Here is a 23,482-nt window from a genome sequence, read left to right as displayed (position 1 = left end):
TAGGCTCTAGCCTTTGCCTATATGAAAAGAAATGATGCACATTCAGTGCATGAGTTCATGTGGAGGAATTCACTGCATTAGATGCAGTAGACCCAGGAGGTGGAGTGGTCCCTATGATGTGGGGGAGTGTGACAACATGGTGGGGAGAAATGTGTCACAGCTCCTATCAGCAGCTGCAGGCAGTACTGGGTCTGCGCCTTCATTTCAGGCCAGGACTATCAAGTTAAATCTGCCTGGGAAACTAAACAGTACCCTCTATTGGATAGCACAGAGATTGTGCACTACTGATAGTTCAGATGCTGCTACACTTAAAAGTCCAGACACTGTGCCCTTCTGAACTCTCAATCCTTTCAATCGATTGTTGGGGGTACTGGAGGACCAGGGTCGGTGTATTGTTGGGGGGTACTGGAGGACCAGGGCCGGTGTATTGTTGGGGGTACTGGAGGACCAGGGTCGGTGTATTGTTGGGGGTACTGGAGGACCAGGGTCGGTGTATTGTTGGGGGTACTGGAGGACCAGGGCCGGTGTATTGTTGGGGGTACTGGAGGACCAGGGCCGGTGTATTGTTGGGGGTACTGGAGGACCAGGGCCGGTGTATTGTTGGGGGTACTGGAGGACCAGGGCCGGTGTATTGTTGGGGGTACTGGAGGACCAGGGCCGGTGTATTGTTGGGGGTACTGGAGGACCAGGGCCGGTGTATTGTTGGGGGTACTGGAGGACCAGGGCCGGTGTATTGTTGGGGGTACTGGAGGACCAGGGTCGGGAAACACTGATATAGGGAACTGTCTTCTATGAATAATGCAAGGTCAGAAAGTGACTTGTGATTATAAAGCCATATTAGAACAACGCATAAAAGCCCTCATGATTTCTACCACCGACCAAGCTGCAGTTGAGGTCGGGAAGTTTACATACACCTTAGCCAAATACATTTAAACTCAGTTTTTCACAATTCCTGACATTTAATCCTAGTAAAAATGACCTGTCTTAGGTCAGTTAGGATCACCACCTTATTTTAAGAATGTGAAATGTCAGAATAATAGTAGAGAGAATGATTTATTTCAGCTTTTACACTCAGTCAATATTTGGTAGCATTGCCTGTAAATTGTTTAACTTGGGTTTCGGGTAGCCTTGTACAAGTTTGCACAAGCTTTCCACAATAAGTTGGATGAATTTTGGCCCATTCCTCCTGACAGAGCTGGTGTAACTGAGTCAGGTTTGTAGACCTTCTTGCTCACGCAAGCTTTTTCAGTTCTGCACACACATTTTCTATAGGATTGAGGTCATATCTTTGTGATGGCCACTCCAATACCTTGACTTTGTTGTCCTTAGCCATTTTGCCACGACTTTGGAAGTATGCTTGGGGTCATTGTCCATTTGGAAAACCCATTTGCGACCAAGCCTTAACTTCCTGACCGATGTCTTGAGATGTTGCTTCAATATATCCACATACAGTGCCTTGCGAAAGTATTCGGCCCCCTTGAACTTTGCGATCTTTTGCCACATTTCAGGCTTCAAACATAAAGATATAAAACTGTATTTTTTTGTGAAGAATCAACAACAAGTGGGACACAATCATGAAGTGGAAAGACATTTATTGGATATTTCAAACTTTTTTAACAAATCAAAAACAGAAAAATTGGGCATGCAAAATTATTCAGCCCCCTTAAGTTAATACTTTGTAGCGCCACCTTTTGCTGCGATTACAGCTGTAAGTCGCTTGGGGTATGTCTCTATCAGTTTCGCACATCGAGAGACTGAAGTTTTTTCCCATTCCTCCTTGCAAAACAGCTCGAGCTCAGTGAGGTTGGATGGAGAGCATTTGTGAAGAGCAGTTTTCAGTTCTTTCCACAGATTCTCGATTGGATTCAGGTCTGGACTTTGACTTGGCCATTCTAACACCTGGATATGTTTATTTTTGAACCATTCCATTGTAGATTTTGCTTTATGTTTTGGATCATTGTCTTGTTGGAAGACAAATCTCCGTCCCAGTCTCAGGTCTTTTGCAGACTCCATCAGGTTTTCTTCCAGAATGGTCCTGTATTTGGCTCCATCCATCTTCCCATCAATGTTAACCATCTTCCCTGTCCCTGCTGAAGAAAAGCAGGCCCAAACCATGATGCTGCCACCACCATGTTTGTCAGTGGGGATGGTGTGTTCAGCTGTGTTGCTTTTACGCCAAACATAACGTTTTGCATTGTTGCCAAAAAGTTCAATTTTGGTTTCATCTGACCAGAGCACCTTCTTCCACATGTTTGGTGTGTCTCCCAGGTGGCTTGTGGCAAACTTTAAACAACACTTTTAATGGATATCTTTAAGAAATGGCTTTCTTCTTGCCACTCTTCCATAAAGGCCAGATTTGTGCAATATACGACTGATTGTTGTCCTATGGACAGAGTCTCCCACCTCAGCTGTAGATATCTGCAGTTCATCCAGAGTGATCATGGGCCTCTTGGCTGCATCTCTGATCAGTCTTCTCCTTGTATGAGCTGAAAGTTTAGCGGGAAGGCCAGGTCTTGGTAGATTTGCAGTGGTCTGATACTCCTTCCATTTCAATATTATCACTTGCACAGAGCTCCTTGGGATGTTTAAAGCTTGGGAAATATTTTTGTATCCAAATCCGGCTTTAAACTTCTTCACAACAGTATCTCGGACCTGCCTGGTGTGTTCCTTGTTCTTCATGATGCTCTCTGCGCTTTTAACGGACCTCTGAGACTATCACAGTGCAGGTGCATTTATACGGAGACTTGATTACACACAGGTGGATTGTATTTATCATCATTAGTCATTTAGGTCAACATTGGATCATTCAGAGATCCTCACTGAACTTCTGGAGAGAGTTTGCTGCACTGAAAGTAAAGGGGCTGAATAATTTTGCACGCTCAATTTTCAGTTTTTGATTTGTTAAAAAAGTTTGAAATATCCAATAAATGTCGTTCCACTTCATGATTGTGTCCCACTTGTTGTTGATTCTTCACAAAAAAATACAGTTTTATATCTTTATGTTTGAAGCCTGAAATGTGGCAAAAGGTCGCAAAATTCAAGGGAGCCGAATACTTTCGCAAGGCACTGTATTTTCCTTCCTCATGACGCCATCTATTTTGTGACGTGCACCAGTCCCTCCTGCAGCAAAGCACCCCCACAACATGATGCTGCCACCCCCGTGCTTCACGGTTGGGATGGTGTTCTTTGGCTTGCAAACCTCCCCCTTTTCCCTCCAAACATAATGATGGTCATTATGGCCAAACAGGTCTATTTTTGTTTCATCAGACCAGAGGACATTTTCTCCAAAAAGTACAATCTTTGGCCCCACGTGCAGTTGCAAACCGTTGTCTGGCTTTTTTATGGCGGTTTTGGAGCAGTGGCTTCTTCCTTGCTGAGCAGCCTTTCAGGTTATGGTGATATAGGACTTGTTTTACTGTTTTACTGTTGATATAGATATTTTTGTACCTCTTTCCTCCAGCATCTTCACAAGGTCCTTTACTGTTGTTCTGGGATTGATTTTCACTTTTCGCACCAAAGTACGTTCATCTCTAGGAGACAGAACGCATCTCGGACTACCTGACATGATGACTCCTTGCTGTCCCCAGTCCACCTGGCTGTGCTGCTGCTCCAGTTTCAACTGTTCTGCCTTATTATTATTCGACCATGCTGATCATTTATGAACATTTGAACATCTTGGCCATGTTCTGTTATAATCTCCACCCGGCACAGCCAGAAGAGGACTGGCCATCCCACATATGCTCTCTCTAATTCTCTCTTTCTTTCTCTCTCTCGGAGGACCTGAGCCCTAGGACCATGCCCCAGGAATACCTGACATGATGACTCCTTGCTGTCCCCAGTCCACCTGACTGTGCTGCTGCTCCAGTTTCAACTATTCTGCCTTATTATTATTCGACCATGCTGGTCATTTATGAACATTTGAACATCTTGACCATGTTTTGTTATAATCTCCACCCGGCACAGCCAGAAGAGGACTGGCCACCCCACATAGCCTGGTTCCTCTCTAGGTTTCTTCCTAGGTTTTGGCCTTTCTAGGGAGTTTTTCCTAGCCACCGTGCTTCTTCACCTGCATTGCTTGCTGTTTGGGGTTTTAGGCTGGGTTTCTGTACAGCACTTTGAGATATCAGCTGATGTACGAAGGGCTATATAAAATAAATTTGATTGATTGATTGATCTCCTTCTTGAGCGGTATGACGGCTGCGTGATGCCATGGTGTTTATACTTGCGTACCATTGTTTGTACAGATGAACGTGGTACCTTCAGGCGTTTGGAAATTGCTCCCAAGGATGAACCAGACTTGTGGAGGTCTACAAAAAAAAAATCTGAGGTCTTGGCTGATTTTCTTTTGATTTTCCCATGATGTCAAGCAAAGAGGCTCTGAGTTTGAAGGTAGGCCTTAAAATACATCCACAGATACACCTCCAATTGACTCAAATGATGTCAATTAGCATATCAGAAGCTTCTAAAGCCATGACATCATTGTCTAATTTTACAAGCTGTTTAAAGGCACAGTCAACTTAGTGTATGTAAACTTCTGACCCACTGGAATTGTGATACAGTGAATTATAAGTGAAATAATCTGTCTGTAAACATTTGTCGGAAAAATGACTTGTCATGCTTGAAGTAGATGTCCTAACTGACTTGCTAAAACTATAGTTTGTTAACAAGACATTTGTGGAGTGGTTGAAAAATTAGTTTTAATGACTCCAACATAAGTGTATGTAAACTTCTGACTTCAACTGTACATTTGGAATTCATGCTACTCTGCAAGCAAACAATCAATCTACTAGTTCTAAAACAAAAGCTAGCATTACAGTAGAGAATCATGAACACTTGCAAACAATCACTGAGTTTTAATAAGCATCACCTGTTGTAATAAATTATAATATGGAAATTAGGCATGGCTCCTGATCCAAGGAACTCATAATTAAACTGTAAAGAGAAGTCAAAAGCAGTTAGCTTGATTGATTATGCTAGGGGTGGGCAAACTATTTTGCGCGAGGGCCACATTGGAATTCGAAATTCAACAGAGGGTTGCACAGACGACATGTTTTGTCGAAATCTATTTGCGGACCAGAAAAGGGGCAGTTGTTTAAAAATATATAGGTCCATTATCATTTCTGTCTAGTTTTAGATGTTCAAGTGTGGCCTGGAGTGTTGTTTTTTCAACCCAAAATAATCATCCCCTTAAAACGTTTGTAGTAGTTTGCCCAACCTTGTGTTATGCACTGGAGCAAGCCAGCAAGTTCTACTGAATTTAGATTCAGGGTTTGGTGTCTTGGGATAGAAGATTCAGGACATATGAAAGTAGGCTACTATAGACATACAGATCTGCATTGTGAAAGCTGTGTAGATAGGCAACACAGCTTCTTTCTCAGAAGGGCAATATTTTCCATTCTGGACTGTAGGAGAACACTTGGGGACTTATCCAATAAATCACAAATTGTGTGACGTAGATACTGAAGGGTTGCTGTAGACTGAAACAGTAAGGCTTTGTTTATGGAAATGGAGGTATTGGAGCAGATTATCTGATGTCCTTGAGAGGGCCACATTTTTATCTTTGATTCTCAGTGAATAGGAAAACAAAGATCACTTAGTCAAATTCATAAAAATGATTTCAAACCACTCAACCTGTGTTTGTATAAACCAATAATTTTTTCAAAAGCCTCTGCCATAAAAGCTTGCTTCAGATCCAAAGCACATACAGAACTCCATTGGGTTGTACTGAAGCCCAGTGCCAAGGAGTAAAAGTTGGCACCGTCACCTGGGCAGCGATTCATTAATTAAAGCTATATTGAGCCACTTAAATTTACATTTCATCCAAGTTTAAGTTAGACTACAAAAGTGCCAAGAACAATGAACTCCCATTAAGGATAATTAGAAATGCATAAAAAAAGCTAAGCCAACTGTGCAAGTCGTTCATTTCACACTGTATTTCCTTAAATTACTAAAGGTCTTAAATTTGGCAAGCCTAAAGAAAGGGTTGCTGTTGGTCTTTGTACAATGTGTTACCTTTGTGATGTTATGAGAGGCAGATAATGACCCTACTCTACATACAGACCTGACCATGGGCTGCCTGGATATTTACCTTATTTAGCCTTCTTTGATCCCCAAGTAATGAAGCCAGGTCCCTGAGATCAAACAATAGAGTTTATATCAAAGATAGTCTTTCAAACACAGTTGAGAAATAATGAGGCTCCTTCAGCGGCATACACCAGTGTGTAAACTTCTATGAGACAGAAAACACAGCAATCTGTTTACATTTTTAATTAACCCAGCTCTTTGTAGTGTTGGTCCCATGTTTCATGAGCTGAAATATAAGATCCCAGAAATGTTCCATACACACAAAAAGCTTATTTCTCTCAAATTTTGTGCACAAATTTGATTGCATTCCTGTTAGTGAGTGTTTCTCCTTTACCAAGATAATACATCCGCCTGACAGGTGTGGCATATCAAGAAGCTGATTAAACAGCGTGATCATTAAACAGGTGCACCTTGTGCTGGGGACAATAAAAGGCCACTCTAAAAAAAATGCTGTTTTGTCACAACACAATGCCACAGATGTCTCAAGTTTTGAGGGAGTGTGCATTTGGCATGTGGACTGCAGGAATGTCCACCAGAGCTGTTGCCAGATAATTTGTTACTTTCTCTACCATAAGCCACCTCCAAAGTAATTTTTAAGAATTTGGCAGTACGTCCAACCAACCTCACAGCTGCAGACCAAGTGTAACCACGCCAGCCCAGGATCTCCACATGCAGCTTATTCACCTGCGGGATCGTCTGAGACCAGTCACCTGGACAGCTGGTTTCATCCACAGATGAAACTGAGGAGAATTTCTGTCTGTAATAAAGCACTTTTGTGGGGTAAAACTAATTCTGATTGTATGGGCCTTGCTTCCCAGTGGGTAGGCAGTCTCCCAAGTAGGTGGGCCTATGCCCTCCCAGGACATCCTTGGCAACTGCCCAGTCATGTGAAATCCATAGATTAGGGCCTAATTCATTTATTTCTGATTTCCTTATATGAACTCTAACTCAGTAAAATTGTTGAAATTGTTGCATGTTGCATTTGTATTTTTTGTTCAGTATAGTATTCCAAATGATGGGTTGAAGGCCTTCTGCAAGTAGAAACATTAGGGGCAAAGTAATGAGCAGGTCTCTCCCACCCTGTTCTTGGAGCACTATACTCCTGTAAGTATTCGCCCCAACCCCAATCGTTATTAACCTGACTAATCTTATCAACCAGTTAATTATTAGAATCAGATGTGCTAGATTAGGGTTGGAATGAAAACCTACAGAATGGTAAGTCTCCAAGAACAGGGCCCTGGTCCTGAGCATGAACTAACTTTTAGTATGAAACAAACTTTTAAAAGAAGCCCAAATTAAATGCAGTGTTGTCACTCTATAATAACCTCTGCCATTTCTGGAGAGGATGAAATTATACCTCATTTGATTGAGAGCTCGTCTTTATTCCTCGGTTGGCCTGGCATTTATTTCCCTGGAGATGCCTTTTTAAAGACTACCGTTTAATGCTGTCTCCCATCCCACAGAACAGCACTGCTGCTCGGATTCAGACAATCCACTATTTATTTCCTTAGAGAGCCTGGGTAAATTTCAGCAGCCAAGAGACAGACATGTCGCACACTGTAAGTAAGACAACCCACAAAAGCACCTTTGCAGGCTCCCGTGTAAAAACAAGACATGCAAGAATTTGTGATTATTAAAATATTAAAAAGTTGGGCGCCAGGGTGGTAACAAAGGCTCTTCCAACCCCAGACTATGATCCCCTAGTTAACTTGTATTCTCACGAGAAAGACATATGTTCAGAATGGATGTGTTTAGTCAAGGCATACAAACTTAAGGTACCAGTGAGCCTTCACAAATACACTGAGTGAACAAAACATGACAGACCTTTCCATGACAGACTGAGCAGGTGAATCCAGGTGAAAGCTATGATCCTGATTGATGTCACCTTTTAAATCCACTTCAGTCAGTGTAGATGAAGGGGAGGAGACAGGTTAAAGAGCGATTTTTAAGCCTTGAGACAATTGAGACATGGCTTGTGTATGTGTGTCATTCAGAGGGTGAATGGGCAAGACAAAAAATGTAAGTGCCTTTGTACAGGGTATGGTAGTATAGTGCATGCAGAAAGAATTCAGACCCCTTGACTTTTTCCAAATGCTGTTACGTCACAGCCTTACTCTGAAAAAGAAAAACAGGTTTTAGAAAAAAAAACAGGTTTTAGACATTATTGTGAATACAAATAAAAAAACAGAAAAACCTTAATTATTCAGACCCTTTGCTGAGACTAGAAATTGTGCTCAGGTGCATCCTGTTTCCATTGATCATCCTTGAGATGATTCTACAACTTTATTGGAGTCCACCTGTGGCAAATTCAATTGATTGGACATGATTTGGAAAGGCACACACCTGTCTATGTAAAGATCCAACAGTTGACAGTGCATGTCAGAGCAAAAACCCAGCTATGAGGTCAAATAAATTGTTTGTAGAAATCCGAGACAGGATTGTGTTGAGGCACAGATCTGGGGAAGAGTACCAAAACATTTCTGCAGGATTGAAGGTCCCCAAGAACACAGTGGCCTCCATCATTTTTAAATGGAAGAAGTTTGGAACCACAAAGACTCTTCCTAGAGCTGTCCGCCTGGCCAAACTGAGCAATCGGGGGAGAAGGGCCTTGGTCAGGGAGGAGACCAAGAACCCGATGGTCACTCTGACAGAGCTCCAGAGATCCTTTGTAGAGATGAGAACCTTCCAGAAGGACAACCATCTCAGCAACACTCCACCAATCAGGCCTTTATGGTAGTGGCCAGACGGAAGCCACTCCTTGGAGTTTGCCAAAAGGCATCTAAAGTAGAGGTCGACCGATTATGATTTTTCAACGTCGATACCGATACCGATTATTGGAGGACCAAAAAAAAGCCGATACGGATTAATCGGAAGATTTTTACATTTGTTATTTGTAATAATGACAATTACAACAATACTGAATGGACACTTATTTTAACTTAATATAATACATCAATAAAATCAATTTAGCCTCAAATAAATAATGAAACATGTTAATTTTGGTTTAAATAATGCAAAAACAAAGTGTTGGAGAAGAAAGTAAAAGTGCAATATGTGCCATGTAAGAAAGCTAACGTTTAAGTTCCTTGCTCAGAACATGAGAACATATGAAAGCTGGTGGTTCCTTTTAACATGAGTCTTCAATATTCCCAGGTAAGAAGTTTTAGGTTGTAGTTATTATAGGAATTATAGGACTCTATACCATTATATCTCTCTATACCATTTGTATTTCATTAACCTTTGACTATTGGGTGTTCTTATAGGCACTTTAGTATTACCAGTGTAACAGTATAGCTTCCGTCCCTCTCCTCGCTCCTCCCTGGGCTCGAACCAAGAACACAACGACAACAGCCACCCTCGAAACAGCGTTACCCATGCAAAGCAAGGGGAACAACTACTCCAAGTCTCAGAGCGAGTGATGTTTGAAACACTATTAGCGAGCACCCCGCTAACTAGCTAGCCATTTCACATCGGTTACACCAGACTAATCTCGGGAGTTGATAGGCTTGAAGTCATAAACAGCGCACTGCTCGATGCACAACGAAGAGCAGCTGGCAAAATGCACGAAAGTGCTGTTTGAATGAATGCTTACGAGCCTGCTGCTGCCTACCACCGCTCAGTCAGACTGCTCTATCAAATCATAGACTTAGTTATAACATAATAACACACAGAAATATGAGCCTTAGGTCATTGATATGGTCGAATCCGGAAACTATCATCTCGAAAACAAGACGTTTATTCTTTCAGTGAAATGCCGTCTACGGAACCGTTCCGTATTTTATCTAAGGAGTGGCATCCATTAGTCTAAATATTCCTGTTACATTGCACAACCTTCAATGTTATGTCATAATTACATAAAAATCTGGCAAATTAGGCGGCCCAAACTGTTGCATATACACTGACTCTGCGTGCAATGAACGCAAGAGGAGTGACACAATTTCACCTGGTTAATATTGCCTGCTAACCTGGAGTTCTTTTAGCTAAATATGCAGGTTTAAAAATACACTGCTCAAAATAATAAAGGGAACACTTAAACAACACAATGTAACTCCAAGTCAATCACACTTCTGTGAAATCAAACTGTCCACTTAGGAAGCAACACTGATTGACAATAAATTTCACATGCTGTTGTGCAAATGGAATAGACAACAGGTGGAAATGATAGGAAATTAGCAAGACACCCCCAATAAAGGAGTGGTTCTGCAGGTGGTGACCACAGACCACTTCTCAGTTCCTATGCTTCCTGGCTGATGTTTTGGTCACTTTTGAATGCTGGCAGTGCTTTCACTCTAGGGGTAGCATGAGACGGAATCTATAACCCACACAAGTGGCTCAGGTAGTGCAGCTCATCCAGGATGGCACATCAATGTGAGCCGTGGCAAGAAGGTTTGCTGTGTCTGTCAGCGTAGTGTCCAGAGCATGGAGGCACTACCAGGAGACAGGCCAGGACATCAGGAGACGTGGAGGAGGCCGTAGGAGGGCAACAACCCAGCAGCAGGACCGCTACCTCCGCCTTTGTGCAAGGAGGAGCACTGCCAGAGCCCTGCAAAATGACCTCCAGCAGGCCACAAATGTGCATGTGTCTGCTCAAACGGTCAGAAACAGACTCCATGAGGGTGGTATGAGGACCCGACGTCCACAGGTGGGGGTTGTGCTTACAGCCCAACACTGTGCAGGACGTTTGGCATTTGCCAGAGAACACCAAGATTGGCAAATTTGCCACTGGCGCCCTGTGCTCTTCACAGATGAAAGCAGGTTCACACTGAGCACGTGACAGACGTGACAGAGTCTGGAGACGCTGTGGAGAATGTTCTGCTGCCTGCAACATCCTCCAGCGTGACCGGTTTGGCAGTGGGTAATATGGTGTGGGGTGGCATTTCTTTGGGGGGCCTCCATGTGCTCGCCAGAGGTAGCCTGACTGCCATTAGGTACCGAGATGAGATCCTCAGACCCCTTGTGAGACCATATGCTGGTGCGGTTGGCCCTGGGTTCCTCCTAATGCAAGACAATGTGTGGCTGGAATGTGTCAGCAGTTCCTGCAAGAGGAAGGCATTAATGCTATGGACTGGCCTGCCCGTTCCCCAGACCTGAATCCAATTGAGCACATCTGGGACATCATGTCTCGCTCCATCCACCAACAGACTGTTGCACCACAGACTGTCTAGGAGTTGGCCACCTCATCAGGAGCATGCCCATGCATTGTAGGGAGGTCATACAGGCACGTGGAGGCCACACACACTACTGAGCCTCATTTTGACTTGTTTTAAGGACATTACATCAAAGTTGGATCAGCCTGTAGTGGTTTTCCACTTTAATTTTGAGTGTGACTCCAAATCCAGACCTCCCTGGGTTGATACATTTGATTTCCATTGATAATTTTTGTGTGATTTTGTTGTCAGCACATTCAACTATGTAAAGAAAAAAGTATTTAATAATAATATTTCATTCATTCAGACCTAGGATGTGTTATTTTAGTGTTCCCTTTATTTTTTTGAGCAGTGTATATACTTCTGTGTATTGATCTGACAAAGCTTGATAGGATCTGCTGAGAAGAATGGGAGAAATACCCCAAATACAGGTGCCAAGCTTGTAGCGTCATACCCAAGACTTGAGGCTGTAATCGCTGCCAAAGGTGCTTCAACAAAGTACTGAGTAAAGGGTCTGGAATACTTACATAAATGTGATATTTTCAATAAACTTACAAAAATGTCTGAATCTGTTTTTGCTTTGTCATTATGGGGTATTGTGTGTAGATGAGGGGAAAAACAATGTAATCCATTTTAGAATAATGCTGTAATGTAACATGTGGAAAAGGGTCTGAATACTTTCCGAATGCAATGTACGTGCCATGCACACCTTGCCATGCACACCTTGCCATGCACACCAGTCTGTGTGTCAAGAACTGCAACCCTGCTGGATTTTTCATGCTCAACAGTTTCCCGTGTGTATCAAGAATGGTCCACCACACAAACGACATCCAGCCAAATTGACACAACTGTGGGAAGCATTGGGGCCAACACGGGCTAGCATCCCTGTGGAACGCTTGACACCCTGTAGAGTTCCTGCCCCGACAAATTGAGGCTGTTCTGAGAGCAAAAGGTGGTGCAACTCTGTATTAGGAAGGTGTTCTAATATAGGTGTTAAAATAGTTATACACTGTGTATAACCTAACAATTCTCATACATCTTCTGTTTGGTCTTAAACTGACTGCAGTTTGAGGATTTCAAGAATCCATAAGTAACCGATCAGGTTGTCTGCATGACTGCATTATGGCCCTTTGAGCCAAAGCCTAGACATTAGTCTTCAGCTCTTAAGACCTCAGGCAAGGGACACATTGTACAACCTGTTCAAATACAAAATGTGACCGAGGAATAGTCTTGAACTGAGCATTTATTGGCTAAATGGCCATAAATTCACATTGTTTTCAACACATGTATTTAAAACAATTCTGCAGAGGTGTTGAGGTTGTGACATAGGTCATCTGATACCAGTCGGGTTAACATGCAGCTTTTAAAGCAGCTCAGTGGACTAAACGATATGCTTCACGGGTAAGAAAGCATGACCACACAAAAATGTGAACATTTATTGCTTTATCTGAATACTGCATTGAAAGCAAAATCATTCAGAGTATACACAGAAATTATACAATTATATGGTTTCACAAAGGAAGTGAACACATACTGTATTACAATCTACAAAAGTCTACTTTACAGAAATTTAAAATTCTAAATATCAAAAGTACAGCTATAGAAAGAAACCAGTAACTGCTCTGGATATCTGTCAGTCAAACAACTTGGTGACATCACAATCCAAATTGGAAGTCATCTTGTACTTACAGCTGGTTTTGGAAACTAAACTGGCTGCCACAAAATAACATTTTACAAAATAAGTAGTTGAGTTGAAATGTTTATATAAATTATGGTGCCCCCAAAATGATATAATCTTATATCTGAAGGTAAAAGTAGCATGTTACATTACTCTTCGAGTTGGATCGGTAGTGCATCATAGCAAAGACAAGACGCATTTTAAAAAGGAGAATATGGTCTCACATGGAAAATCTAATACAATACTCCATCTCACGAGGAAAATAGATTTTTTTAAATAACATAGAAAGATACTTTTTCCTCAACAGCCAAGATGGCGGCACATGAGTAAAAACAGTGGTATGGGCTGGATGCTGAGGCTCGAGCTTCAGTCAAAACAGAAATGCTAGCTAGCTCATCTCTGGAGTAAGTAACTAACGGCATAAATAATGAAGAGGTTAGTTAGCAGGGTTAGCTCGGTCCTGACTCTGGTGGTTTGGCAGGGGTGATAATCCACAGAGAAAAACAACTGGCTACAGGAACAAAACTGGGCCTGCTTTACCTGTCAAATGCTCAATCTGATGAGAAAACAATACCCAGGTGAACACACCGTCCAATCAGCACAGCTTGAACAAACATCATATGCAACCCAAAAGACTGACCAAGGCTGAAACAAAGACCTCTGGAGACCACAAGCCTTAAAAGGAAACTCTTAAATAGAGTGTAGGGGAAGAAAATAATCCAGTTAAAAAATCTTCAATTGAAAATAAAAATGTGGATGTCCACATCAATGACAGGTGGTCATTTTGAGGAGTAGCCAAAATGTAGACAAGGCGTAAAGTATCTAGGGGACCAGGATGGAGTAGCCCCTTCACCGGTGACACTCAAGCTAGACTTGAGGACAGATGTTCTTAATGGTCAATAGATCGATCCTGAGGAGCTGTTAGTCCTGCTCCATGGGCTCTTCACTGGTCCCAGTGTCCTGGCTGCCACTCTCCATGGCACCCTCTGCAGCTGGCTCAGGAGTACTGCTGGAGGGAGCAGGGGCTGCCTCTTCCCTGGATTCATTCTCCGCACTGTTACAGCTGCTGGCGCTACTGCTGCTGACTGGGTCACTGCCCTCATCGCTGTCCCGGGCCTCAGGGTTCTTCAGGACGCCAGCAGTGGCCTGCTGTTCTGACTGGTCCATGTCATTACCTTCCTCTTGGGAGTCACAAGGTACCTCCCCCTCTGCCTGCTTATCCGCCCCGGGCCCTGCTGATGGCTCCGACTGTGTGCTCGATGGCTCTGTGGGACAGGCAAGGAAACAAAAACAGAGTAAGCAATGTTAACTGGGTTCTCATAGATCTGGCACACAGATAAGCTGAACTTGCAATGAACACCTCAGAATTCAGGCAACTCCTGGTTCTGCTCATACACTTACTAATATCCACAAAGGATTTCACCAGCGATGTATACCGGCATGATGGAAAAAGGTGAACATTTAGTCCTACCTTGGTCTTCACAAGTCCCAGCAGTACTGGCAGCCTCACTGTCCTCCTCCTCCTTCTCCTGGACCATGGACTCTGTCTCTTCCGACAAGCTGTCAGCATGGCAGGAGCTGAGGGTGTCCACCTTCTGCTCCTCCTCTTTATCTTTGTTGAACTTGAGCCTCTTCACCTCGTGCTGCTCTGCCTCCATAACCTCCTGATCGTCATAGTGCTTGTTCTTCACAGAGCTCCCTAGCGTATCCGATGCTGACACCTCACTGAGAAAGAAGATTCAACACGCATTAAATTCATAAAAGAACGGTAGGAAGTGAGTATCACATGGTCTTTTGGGTAGCAACTGAAGTACCTGGAATGTGTGTCATGTCCCTGCTCTGTGGTAGGATCTTTGTTTTCTGTACTGTCCGGTAGACCGTTTGTCGCTAGTGAGCTGACTAGAGAGAGTTTTGGTCTGTTCAGCGGCCTGGGGGTCCCTGGGCCATTAACTTTCCTGCAAGAAAATAATAAGAGACTAAGAAAAGTGAGGTTTACTTTCTGCATTTACCTTTAGGCAATTATCACTGATGTGAAACTAGGATGGGAGAATGAGAACCTGTCCTATGCGCTTTACCTCTCTGTAAAAGCAGATGAGTTTCCAGGCAACATAACACCATTAATTCTATTCACACCACTGCATCCGTTTTTCCTTCATGACAGAGAGAAACATCACAATGACAATTCCGAACATCATATAAACTTAATAAAACACACCTCTGTAAAAATGTTTCATTGCTATAATGTATAACAATAAGGAAAAGACAACCCTTACTCTGAGGTAGGATGCACACAGCTGACCACCATCACATTCTGGGAGAAGAAAAACCCTATTACAAACACTGCAATATATAAATACTATTTTATTGAGATATATATATACACACACACAGCCAGTCAAAAGTTTGGACACACCTACTCATTCAAGGGTTTTTCTTTATTTTTACTATATTGTAGAATAATAGTGAATGCATCAAAAATATGAAATAACACATGGAATCATGTAGTAACCAAAAGTGTTTTTATATTTCAGATCCTTGATGGTTTTTGCGACTGCACTTGAACTTTCAAAGTTCTTGACATGTTCTGCATTGACTGACCTTCATGTCTTAAAGTAATGGACTGTCATAATATGGACTTGGTCTTAACAAATAGGTCTATCTTCTGTATACCACCCCTACCTTGTCACAACACAACTGACTGGCTCAAACGCATTAAGAAGGAAAGAAATTCCACAAATTAACTTTAACAAGGCACGCCTGTTAATTGAAATGCATTTCAGGTGACTACCTCATGAAGCTGGTTGAGAGAATGCCAAGAGTGTGCAAAGCTGTCAAGGCAAAGGGTGGCTACTTTGAAGAATCTAAAATATATTTGAATTTGTTTAACACTTTTTTGGTTACTACATGATTATTATTGTGTTATTTCATAGTTTATGATGTCACTATTATATTACAATGTAGGAAATAGTCAAAATAAATAAAAACCCTTGAATGTGTAACTTTTGACTGGTACTGTTAATGATAGATATATGTGTGTATATCTCCCTCTCATATTCATATATATATATATATATATATATATATATATATATATATATATATATATACACACACACATACATGAGATATAAAATATATATCTCATGTATGTGTGTGTGTGTATATTCATATATATATATATATATATATGAATATACACACACACACATACATGAGATATAAAATATATATATATAAATAAAAAAATATATATATACACACACACTATAAAAATCCTATCTAATGTGGCACTGAACTCACCTTCTCAACACCTCTGAGGAATTTCTCTGTTCCTGTGTAATTCCTCTTGGGTTCTGTAAGCAGCTCACACAAACGCTGGATCGTAAATGGAATTCTGAGGGAATGATGGTAAGGAGTTGATTAAAACAAACCCGATTTTGCTGCGAAGAGAGAATAATTAGATAATTTATTCTGGTATTGCCCCCATGTAGCTTGTTTCTGGTCACAGGTTCAAGAGTGGCTGAAAAAGCAACATTGATTTAAAATGAACACTACAAACAGCAGTGTTGGGTGATTTGGAAAGCCATAGTCAATCAACAATATAATAATACTCGTAGGAAAGGATTTCATCTTTATCTCTGTGGATACTATGCAATTAGAAATGTTTCAAATTCATGTAAGACATCACAGCACAGTTGAAAATTATATGGCACATGGAAATCAAAAGAGGGTGATGGGTGAGATGGGCTGTGAGTAGCTCAGGGGTGATAAGAGAGCTCATGATCGGTAATGGTCATTACTGGAAAACCCTACATATAATGTATACCGGAGATGTCAGTACTATTTATTAAATTAAATGTCATGTGTATAAAAAATATATATATTTATATGAATGCTGTGTATAAAAGTACCATGTATGTAAAATAAAAAAAAAAGCTGTAAAAACTAAAGTGAAAAACAGACTAGCTGAAGAAAAGAGGCCTAGCTAAAGAAAAAAAAAGTGATAATATTAGATAGTGCCTTCAGAAAGTATTCATACCACTTGACTTATTCCACATTTTGTTGTGTTATTGCCTGAATTCAAAATGGATTTCTCACCCATCTACACAGAATACCCCATAACGACAGTGAAAACATGTTTTTAGAAATGTTTGCTAAATGATTGAAAATGAAAAATAAATATCTAATTTACACAAGTATTCACACCACGGAGTCAATACATGTAAGTCTAAGAGTTTTACACACCTGTATGGTACAATAGTTTCACATTCATTTAAATATGTGTCAAGCTCTGGAAAGTCTTGCTTTAGATTTAAGCCAAAACTAACTACACCACTCAGGAACAGTCAATGTTATCTTGGTAAGCAACTCCAGTGTATATTTGTCCTTGTGTTTTAAGTTATAATCCTGCTGAAAGGTGAATTGGTCTCCCTGTGTTTGTTAGAAAGCAGACTGAACCAGGTTTCTCTAGGATTTTGGCTGTGCTTAACTCTATTCAGTTTCTTTTTATCCTAAAATACTCCTGGTCCTTGTCGAAGACAAGCATACCCAAAACATGATGCAGCCACCACCATGCTTGAAAATATGAAGAGTGGTACTCAGTGATGTGTTGTATTTTCCCCAAACATACTGCTATGTATTCAGGACTTAAAGTTAATTTCTTTGTAACATTTTTTGCAGTTGAACTTTAATGCTTTGTTGCAAAAAGGATGCACGTTTTGGAATATTTGTATTCTGTAACGGCTCCTTTTCAATGTCATTTAGGTTAGTATTGTGGAGTTACTACAACGTTGTTGATTCATCCTCGGTTCTCTCCTGTCACAGGCATTAAACTCTAACTGTTCACCATTGGCCTCATTGTGAAATCCCTGAGCGATTTCCTTCCTCTACAGCAACTGAGTTAGGAAGGATTTTTATACACCATCCAAAGTGTAAGTAATAACTTCACCATGCTCAAAGGCTATTCAATGTCTGCTTATTTATTTACACCCCCCCCCCCCCAATAGGTGCCATTCTTTGCGAGGCATTGGAAAACCTCTCTGGTCTTTGTGGTTGAATCGGTGTTTGGAATTCACTGCTCGACTGAGGGGCCTTAGAGATAATTGTATGTGTGGGGTACAGAGATGAGGTAGTCATTAAAAAAATCATGTTAACCACTATTATTGCACACCGATTGAGTCCATGCAACTTATGTTACTTATTAAACACATTTTTACTCCTGAACTTAAAGGGGTTGAATACTTAGACTCAAGACATTTCAGCTGTTCATTTTCAATAAAATGGTTTAGAAAAACAATTCCACTTAGACATTATGGGGTAGTGTGTGTAGGCCAATGACAATATCTCAATTTAATCCATTTTCAGGCTGTAGCAACAAAATGTGGAAAAAGTCCAGAAAATATTGCCAAACTTCAATGAGACTTTTAATTACATAAATATAGGCTAAGTGGCCAGTCATGTTTGACAAATAAATTGAAGGATAATTAACATTAACGTCTAAAGGCTTGATTCTGTCGACATACTTGAAGCACGGTTCGTTCAGATCAAATGGTCACAAGACCAGAGTGAAGGACAGTGCTTGTTGCGCATCGCTCATCACCCACCTTAAATCTGAGCGGAGGTGGTGAGCATTTAGAAACTATTTAAACAAACTTAACTGCTTATAACCTGGATATTTTAGGTAATTTTATGAAGCATGCTTTACCTTGTTTCAAAGTAGCCTAGCCAAAAAAGCTACCATAGAAATGCTGAGGCAATTATTTTACAAATACTTAATATGCAATTGAAACCAGGAATTTTCTCATGTTCTACTGGTTTTCAAATAAACTTAATTTTATTGTCCAGCAGCCAAAGGCATAATCCTAGTCAAATTAGTAACCTATGCTAGTTGATGCATCTTTAGATTTCCCCTCTTAATTTCTAATTAGGGATGCACAGATTACATTTTTGACCAATATCCAATATTTTCCTTGCCAAAAAAAAACGATATTTAACATATTTGTGGACTAGTACAGTTAAATAGTTGAAACACACAAAGTTATTTTGTTGGCATTTACGTATGTCCCCATTACCAGTAAAACTGCACTGTTGGTAAAGGGCTTGTAAGTAAGCATTTCACGATCAGGTTGTATTCGGCGCATGTGACAAATAAAGTTTGATTTGATTTGACATAATCACAAACCTTTTTTCACTCACTTGCTGTTTCATTGTTAATTTTTTCAGTCTCAACCAGGATTTCATCATACATGTCAAGCAGTGAAGTTTCAGCTCTGTGGCCTCTTCTGCGATGCGCACTGTCACCGTTTCCATCTTGTCCAGCTGTGGCTAACATTTCACATAAACCCTGTTTCTTGTCTGCATCAAAGTAGCGGTCCTTGTACCTAGCATCGTGGCAACACAGTAAAGAGGCTCAGAGAGAATGCCACCGAATCGCTTGTTCACAGCCTTGAGTACTTTTGCAAGTTTTAAACCCACGGTCTGTCGGCAGTTTTGTTGAGCAGGTGTTCTATGCCATGACAGAGGGTAAAATGTCTGCAGCAGACGCAGTTGATGAGCTTATTTCTCAAGTCAGAGTGTGTTCATGTTCTCAAATAACATTGAAATGGCAGCAGCGGTATGAGAACCGGCACATTCTTGAGCATGCAATAGGGCTGTCGACCAACTGTGCTGTCAGACTCAGCATGCTCATGGGCCGGACATCGCGGGTACAAATGTCAGTCGTGAAGCTAATAGCAGTGACGCACATTGCAAGTAGCTCATGGATGTGCGTTTCAACAACACTGTAACTCCGGTAGGGCAACATCTGAAAAATAGCACCTACCTGGTGGTGTGTACCGGGGCTCAAGGTGCTCGACCAGTCGGTGAAAGCTAACATCATCCACAACAGAGAACGGTTGATTGTCAAGGGCAATGAATTCCATTATCTTGGCGTTAATGGATTTTGCCTTTGAGTTGTCTCGCTGAAATGTTCTTACTCATTCAAATGACTGCTCGTCTTAAACTTGTTTAGTTGTTGGAAGTGTGCGCTTAGTATTTTTCTGATTTTATTCTGTGTAGCGCTGTATTTTTGTGGCATCATTACGTCATCTACCCACATTATATAGGCATGCACGTCAGCTTTGACATCGGTTTTGCACATCGGTGTTGAACTAGACCGACATCGGGCCGATGCTGATGTTGGCATTTTTAGCTAATATCGTCTGATTCCGATATGGTTTCTGATATATCGCACATCCCTATTTCTAATGGATACTTTCATCTCAGTCCACTTGCGCGTGCGGTGAGCTTTTGAGAGGTGTTTTCCTCTAATTGCATTTGCGCATAGCCTACAGCCATGTGTGCACTGTTGAGCTTATGATATGAATAAATAAATATTACAGTTTTAAGCTAAATAGTCTGATCTGTTGAATCAGCCTCATTTCCTTTTTACATGTTTAATGTGCAGTGTTTGAATGCATTTAGGATCTGTCGGCCAAGAACCGTCTCAGAGTCAGTTTTTAACCTGTTTAAAGCCCTGTAGGGAATTATTTTATAAAGACATAAAAAAAGATTTGGTAGTAATTGTAATGTTGCAACATTTTATAGGGTACCAGGCTACCATCCTCCAGCAGAGAACTAAAGGAGAATTTTGAGACCGTCTTGATTGAATATTCAAAGAAGCCAATTGTGTGTGGTCACATTTTTTGTCTGATTCTCTATGGTAAAGATAGTAATGCATTTTATTTTGTAAATTGGTTCCTTGCATCGTACAATTATGTAAAAATTGTGTTACTGACGTGTTTTTTTTGAGAAGTAAAAAAAAATTGAACAGTCCTACTAGGCTGAGGGACAAGTGGCTAAAAAAGTGAATGTCAAGCCCTGCTACAGTACATGTGACATCTAGAAATGCCTATCCAGTAGATGGCGCCATTGTATAACCACCACAAAATCAGCAATAGTGAACTCCAGATGGCATCACATGACTGTAGGAAAACAGTTGCCTAAAGGTTTTGCTGGTACCTACCCATTGTATCCATTCACAATCTTCAGTATCCTCTCCTTCATGTCCTCAAATGGAATGGACTCCACATTGGGATTGGCTACCCCCCTTTGATCGGGTGCTGAGGCTATGAAGTCATCCATCACCTTCTCCAGTTTGAAGAGGAAATAGCTTTTAAACTGGGACCACTGGACCCTGGAGAAAGAGTACACATTTCTTAAAAGGAATAATCCACATTCCTATGATTTAACTTGTTAAATAAAGCAAAATGTGAGAATATGATGCATACACATGTTTTTGCATTTCAAGATTATAATAACTTAGCTAGCAACATGTAAAATTTGTAATTTAGTTATACACCACATGCAGGAAAGACTTGGCATGGCCTTGGCATATTCCATAATTTGAACCAGTGGTGTTCAAGTTTTCCCACTGAACATGCCTCATCCTCTCATATGCATGAAATCTGTAGCTCCAAGCTTGTCAATAGGAACATTACTTACATGGTTTCTCCAGTCTTGGCAACATGACACAGAAACTGATCTAGCAGGGGAGCCACTTCTTGCGTCCCTTTCTTGTCAAAGTCTGCAGAGAACAGTGATATCAAATCAGTGAGCACAACAGATAAGGAAACTGAATGATTCGCTTGCTTATTACTATCTAATGAATGGGGATTTGTGGCTACAACACTGTCAGTGTGTTTTAGCCATTCAACTAGCTAGCTAGCCAGCTTCAGACAAGCACCTGCCAAATGGGGATAATCAAGTTAATGACACCAACTGCGAATTTAATTGAGTGTTCGCATAAAAGGCTTCCCTTTACAGCTAGTTGTGGCAATTGAACAGCTACAAGTGAACACAACATTAGCTCACTAGCCACCTAACTAACACTAGCTAGGGTACCATTTACATAACAATTAGCTAGCTAGTTAGGCTTAACTTAATGCCAATGTATTATCTAGATAGCTAACGTAACTAGCCAGCTAACTACCGGTAGTTAATCAGTTCATTAGCTTAGCTAGCTGGGTGTCAAGCTAGCTAACGTTAGCTATGTGGCGATGGAGTTGTCAACACCATCATGGTTAACTAGCTAGCTACATTGTTGAATCCAGAAATACACATAGGAAACAATTACATAACGTAGCTCGCTTGATAGCTTTTCTGGAGGTTTGAGAATTGAACGCTACTAGCTAAGCAACGTTGCTTCTTCTTCCGAATTTTAGCATTAGCTAGCTGACTTGCTAACATTAGCTTATAGCTAGCTAGCTACATTCAACACCTGGCGATATAACTAGCTAACCACTGTGGAATCAAGTAAACAACACGTCTGCCTCTCAATCGAAGTATTACGCTATTCATAAGAACCAAAATAACCTTTGAGTGCCTCTTGGAGTGAGTTTATTTCCATCATGTTCTCTGTCAATCTCTTGAAACCAAGAGGCAGACTGATGGTGGCTACGTTCTCAACACAAAAAAAGTAGGGAAGAAGAAGCATTTTAATATGGCGCTCGTGAGGTCACTGCCTGTTGGCAGACAAGCGGATCAGATTCAGAAAGTACAGGGAGTACGCTGCTGTTCAACAAGTTGCACAATGGAACACTGGAGGGGAAAAGAACACTTGAGACTCAACGAGAGTAACAGACTACTGTACCATCCTCATCTGAAAAGTAGCCGGCCTTAATAGTTTTGAAAGCATGATCTATCTGTACATTGAACATTCATTATGGCTGGCCATCCAGATTGATACTGAACAAAAATATAAACGCAACATGAAACACTTTCAAAGATTTGACTGAGTTACAGTTCATATAAGGCAGGTATTCCCAAACTGTGGTTTACGCCAAATAAAAATGTGATTTACATTTTTCTTCACATTTTGAAACAGTACATGTATATTTTCCAACTGGCTATACATTTGGGTGTAGTTTTTCTCTCCTGAGTAGCCTCGTTTCACTGCCGATTATTTTTTTGTTTTTAACCATCTTTTGTTCAACGAAACACCACAATGGCAAATACAGGTAGCCTAGTCAAATAATTAACATCCATTCACATTAACCGTTACTCTCTCTCTCTCTCTCTCTCTCTCTCTCTCTCTCTCTCTCTCTCTCTCTCTCTCTCTCTCTCTTCACTCTTGCGCAGACATTTAGAAATTAAACATGACAATTAGAAAAATAAGCCAAGGGAGTTTGATCGAGAATACAGACGATTTTCGAGTAGTAAGACATGTATAAAAAGCAGCAGATGCCATTAATAAGAAGGGGCTAAAAGCTCTAAAATGGTGAGCTAACGAGTGGCTTGGACAGGCAAGCCCCATACTATCGTGGAGGACTAATTTCTTCCTAATGCGGCAGAAATGGCTGGGGCAACGCTGGGGGGAAAGGCCCAAATAACTATACAGACAATGCCTTCATCAAACAACACTGTTCCACGATGCATCAGTGACATGGCAGGATATGTTTTCTAACAAGTACCGCTTCGCATACAAAAAGTTGGTGAATTATATATGTTACAGCTGGATGAGTCAGACGTGGCGAGCCTGGCACAGCTCCTGGTATATGTCCGTTACGTTTATGAGGGGGCAATTAAAGAAGACATC

At 41.1% G+C, this 23,482-nt stretch overlaps 1 protein-coding gene across 2 annotated transcripts; it reads right to left on the bottom strand.

Moving 5' to 3' along the window:
- Positions 1-12,652: 12,652 nt before the first annotated feature.
- LOC110494602 (serine/threonine-protein phosphatase 4 regulatory subunit 2-B) lies at positions 12,653-22,417 on the bottom strand. Of its 2 annotated transcripts, none has more exons than XM_021569815.2 (9): positions 22,261-22,417; positions 21,391-21,472; positions 20,912-21,082; positions 16,210-16,303; positions 15,183-15,220; positions 14,985-15,059; positions 14,724-14,885; positions 14,381-14,634; positions 12,653-14,174 (listed from the first exon to the last, which is right to left on the bottom strand). In XM_021569815.2, the coding sequence occupies exons 1-9, from the start codon at positions 22,379-22,381 to the stop codon at positions 13,831-13,833; spliced, it is 1,341 nt and encodes a 446-aa protein (XP_021425490.1). In that variant the 5' UTR covers positions 22,382-22,417; the 3' UTR covers positions 12,653-13,830. The 2 variants fall into 2 exon arrangements, with proteins under 2 accessions (XP_021425490.1, XP_021425491.1); XM_021569816.2 differs by having other exon boundaries at positions 14,724-14,864.
- Positions 22,418-23,482: the final 1,065 nt, after the last annotated feature.

Source organism: Oncorhynchus mykiss, chromosome 17, assembly GCF_013265735.2.
Source record: "Oncorhynchus mykiss isolate Arlee chromosome 17, USDA_OmykA_1.1, whole genome shotgun sequence".
In the NCBI taxonomy this organism is placed as follows: Eukaryota; Metazoa; Chordata; class Actinopteri; order Salmoniformes; family Salmonidae; genus Oncorhynchus; species Oncorhynchus mykiss.
The sequence above is the reverse complement of the archived record's forward strand: the minus strand, read 5'-3'. Positions and strand labels throughout refer to the sequence as shown.

Coding starts and splice junctions, on each gene's coding strand:
- LOC110494602 (XM_021569815.2), bottom strand. CDS start 22,381: ATGCTTCTTCTTCCCTACTTTTTTTGTGTTGAGAACGTAGCCACCATC. Junction 15,060..15,182: donor TGTGTGCATCCTACCTCAGA/GTAAGGGTTGTC, acceptor TCTGTCATGAAG/GAAAAACGGATGCAGTGGTG. Junction 14,886..14,984: donor TCATCTGCTTTTACAGAGAG/GTAAAGCGCATA, acceptor CACTTTTCTTAG/TCTCTTATTATTTTCTTGCA.